At 44.7% G+C, this 3,501-nt stretch overlaps 1 protein-coding gene across 1 annotated transcript; it reads left to right on the top strand.

Annotated features, from left to right (window-relative positions):
* Positions 1–381: 381 nt before the first annotated feature.
* Positions 382–1,385, top strand: LOC104272376 (taste receptor type 2 member 119-like; the record flags this gene model as incomplete). The annotated part of the gene is made up of 3 exons (XM_009867353.1): positions 382–551; positions 1,093–1,137; positions 1,243–1,385. Coding segments are annotated over exons 1-3 (358 nt in total), but the record flags the coding sequence as incomplete, so codon positions are not given.
* Between the last annotated feature and the right edge of the window lie 2,116 nt (positions 1,386–3,501).

Genomic DNA, 3,501 nt, shown 5'->3' with positions numbered 1-3,501 from the left:
CCTTGTACAACATATGCTCCAAATTCTTTACAAGCATGATAGCCCACCTCTGTACCCTCTCCAGCACATCAATGTCCCTTGTGTACTTGAAGTGCAGCCTCACCAAAAGCGAGTATAGGGGCATGATCACCTCCCTGCTCCTGTTGACAGCCCCATTCCTGATACAGGCCAGGATGCCGTTGGCCTTCTTGTCCCCCTGGGCACACTGCTGGCTCCTGTTCAGCCGGCTGTCCATCAACACCCCCAGGTCCCTCTGCCTGGCAGCTCTCCAGCCACTCATCCCCAAGCCTGTAGCGCTGCTGGAGGTTGTTGTGACCAAAGTGCAGGACCACAGAACATGTTCAGAACAACCAGGGGATCAGGCCCAACCAGCACGACTTCATGAAAGTCAGGTCTTGCTTGACCAAACTGATCTACTTCTATGACCAGTTGACCTATCAATTGGATGAGGAAAACACCGTGAACATTGTCTTTGTGGACTTTAGGAAAGCATTTGACACTGTCTCCCACAGCATTCTGCCAGAGAATCTGGCTGCTCATGGCTTAGACAGGTGTCCTCTTTGCCAGATTAAAAACTGACTGGATGGCCAAGCCCAGAGAGAGGTGGTGAATAGAGTTAGATCCAGCTGATGTCTGGTCACAAGCAGGGTTCCCCAGGGCTCAGTTTTGCAAACACTGAATACTGACATTGATAGCAGGTAAGGGAACATCGAGAATATTTACATTCCTGCACCTGCCCTGCTCTGAATAGGAGCAGCACCACAATCCCCAACAACAACAACTCTATAAAGCTCCTCTTTCCATACGTGCCACTCAGCAAACAGCAGCTGCCGACCTGCGCTCAGCCTTGGTGCAACAACCTCCTTCTCTGGCTCAGCATTGCTTCCCATCCTGGAGAATGAAATCTTACTACCCTCATTATACATTTAATTCTACTTCATTCAGAAACACAGTTATGATCATCATCACACTTCAGGCATTTGCCGGCCTGTGGATAAATGCTTTCATTGTTTCTGTGCTTTGTATTTCTTGGTTCAAAAAGAGAAGCTTTAACTCCGTTGAGAAGATCTTGCTGTTTCTGGGCTGCTCCAGGTTTTGTTTTTTGTGCATTTCATGGATATGCAGCTTTCTTTCAATGAATTATTCCTGGTGCAATTTTGTTCAACCCATACCCCAACTCCTTGTGGCTACTCAAAACTTTTTTGAAGCTTCCAACCTGTGGGTTTCTGCCTGTCTTTGTGGTTTCTATTGTATAAAGATTGCAAATTTCAGGCACACCTTCTTCACCTACATGAAAGTAAAAATTGACAGGATTGTGCCATGGCTGTTCTTGGGTTCAGTGCTTTTATCCTTGGTCATCAGCATTCTTTTCTATGACATAAAAGGTAAAGTGCTCTATATCTCTTGCAATTCCACCACCCGAGAAGATTTATTGAAACTGCGTGTAGGAATGGATGAACATTTTTTGCCTATATTTGTCACCATCGGTTTTATATTTTCCACTGCATTCATGGTAGTGCTGTTTTCTGCCCTTCTCCTCCTCTTTTCTCTCTGGCGACACAAAAGCAACATGCAGACAAACTCAATGAAGAACCTCAGCGTTGATGCTCACATCAGAGCCATGAAATTTATTCTGTTATTTCTCTTAATTTACGGCATTAACTTTACACGTTTGATCTTGAGACTAATTTATAACAGCAATAGGGATGATCCTGTGAAATTTGTCATTTTAGTGTTTCAGTATATTTTTCCGACTGTTCATTCCCTTATTCTGATTTTGAACAATCCCAAACTGGAAAAGACATGGCTAAGAACTCTGTCCTATGTGAAATGCAAGGTTTGCATGAGGTAGTACCTGGAAGAAAAGCTGAAGCCCATTAATGTTCATATTTTATTATAGAAAACAAGAAATTTAATCTCTAACACAACTCTTCAGCCAGTGCACATAACACAGGTGTTCTATCTTCACCATCTAAATCAAGGAAACTTCATGACAATTCTCTGATGTGAATTATTATGAGTTAAATTTCTACTATTTCGATGGTGCTTTGAGATAAATTTTTGTCAATAGAAAGTAATTCAGATTTGTTACATGGGCTAGCTACAAAAGGGCAGCAATAGCATTGCAGACCTAAGAATGCTTTGCTACCTGCTGATTGAAACTAGTTAAGTAAACAATATGTTTGTATTTATCTTGGTTAACATTTCTTTCTGCTGTGCTTCTGTGCTTTGTAATATTACGAGTTTTATCAGTGTCTCACACTGATGTATAACATAGGCATGACTGTGTTGATTGTTATCATTAACCCCCTGCTCTCTGCGAGTGCTGTGCTGGTCTGCTTTTATTTTTCTACAAGATCTGCTTTTAATCAGCTCAGGTAGAAGACAGACCCATCTGTGACTGCAGTCAGGCCAGTCAGGACCTCTGCAATCAATGTATTTAAGAGAGAAAATGTGATGTATCAGCCTCTTTGTCCTCTCTTTTGTGTTGGGGAGCTGTTTTTGTTTTGAAGAGGAGGGGGAGATGAGGAAGAAGAGAGGAAAGAAGGGCATCATAGCAGTTATCTCCTTGAGGCCTGTGGTGAGATGGCAGGTTGAGACCCTGCAGACCAGACAGATTAACAGCAGTGAAATGTCCAGGATGCAGACCATGGAGGATGCCATGCCGGAACAGAGGATGATGCCAGAGCAGAGGATGAGCCCCAGGGATGCTGTGACTTCAAGAGAGTCCAGGCTGGAACAGGTCCATCACTGGGAGGACTGCAACCCAAAGGAGGGACCTGCATATGTGGGAAGGACGCATGATGGAGAAGTTCCAGGAGGACTGTGTCCACTGAGATAGGCACAATGTGACAGCAGGGGAAGACTGACAGGAGTCCTTTATCCGGGAAGGAAGGAGAGGCATGGAAATGAGTAGTGGGCAGACCACAATTCCCATCCCCTGCCCTTCTCCACCGCTGGGGTGAAGGAGGTAGCGGGGAAGAAGGGAAGGTTTGGGGGAAGGGATATTTAGGATCAGGTTGTGTTTATTTCTCTCACTATCCTACTCTAATCTTGAGGATTTGGTTGAACTAGTGTACTAAATTAAACTTGTATTTCTCCCCAAGTCTACTCTGTTCTTTCCCCATGACCAGAACTAGTGAATGAACCCTCCCTGTCCTCATCTCAGTCCTCAGACATATTTGCAATAGTCCTTTCCCTCATTTCCCTCTTATCCTGCCCTGGGGGGTGTTGTGGGGAGATAACACAGAATATCTGTCACCTGGTTAGTGGCTAAAAACTGACACCAGCTCAGGCCCAGAGTGCCATCTTACCTCATGCCACATGTTAAGCGTGCATTTATTATGCATCTCAACAGGTTTTGGTTCTGCTTTTCGTAGAACAATAGAATCATAGAATGTTACGGGTTGGAAGGGACCTTGAAAGATCATCCAGTCCAACCCCCTTGCCAGAGCAGGATCCCCTAGGGCAGCCACACAGGAACGTGTCCAGGCGGGGTTG

The sequence above is a fragment of the Apaloderma vittatum genome, unplaced genomic scaffold (assembly GCF_000703405.1).
Source record: "Apaloderma vittatum isolate BGI_N311 unplaced genomic scaffold, ASM70340v1 scaffold1004, whole genome shotgun sequence".
NCBI lineage: Eukaryota > Metazoa > Chordata > Aves > Trogoniformes > Trogonidae > Apaloderma > Apaloderma vittatum.
The sequence above is the reverse complement of the archived record's forward strand: the minus strand, read 5'-3'. Positions and strand labels throughout refer to the sequence as shown.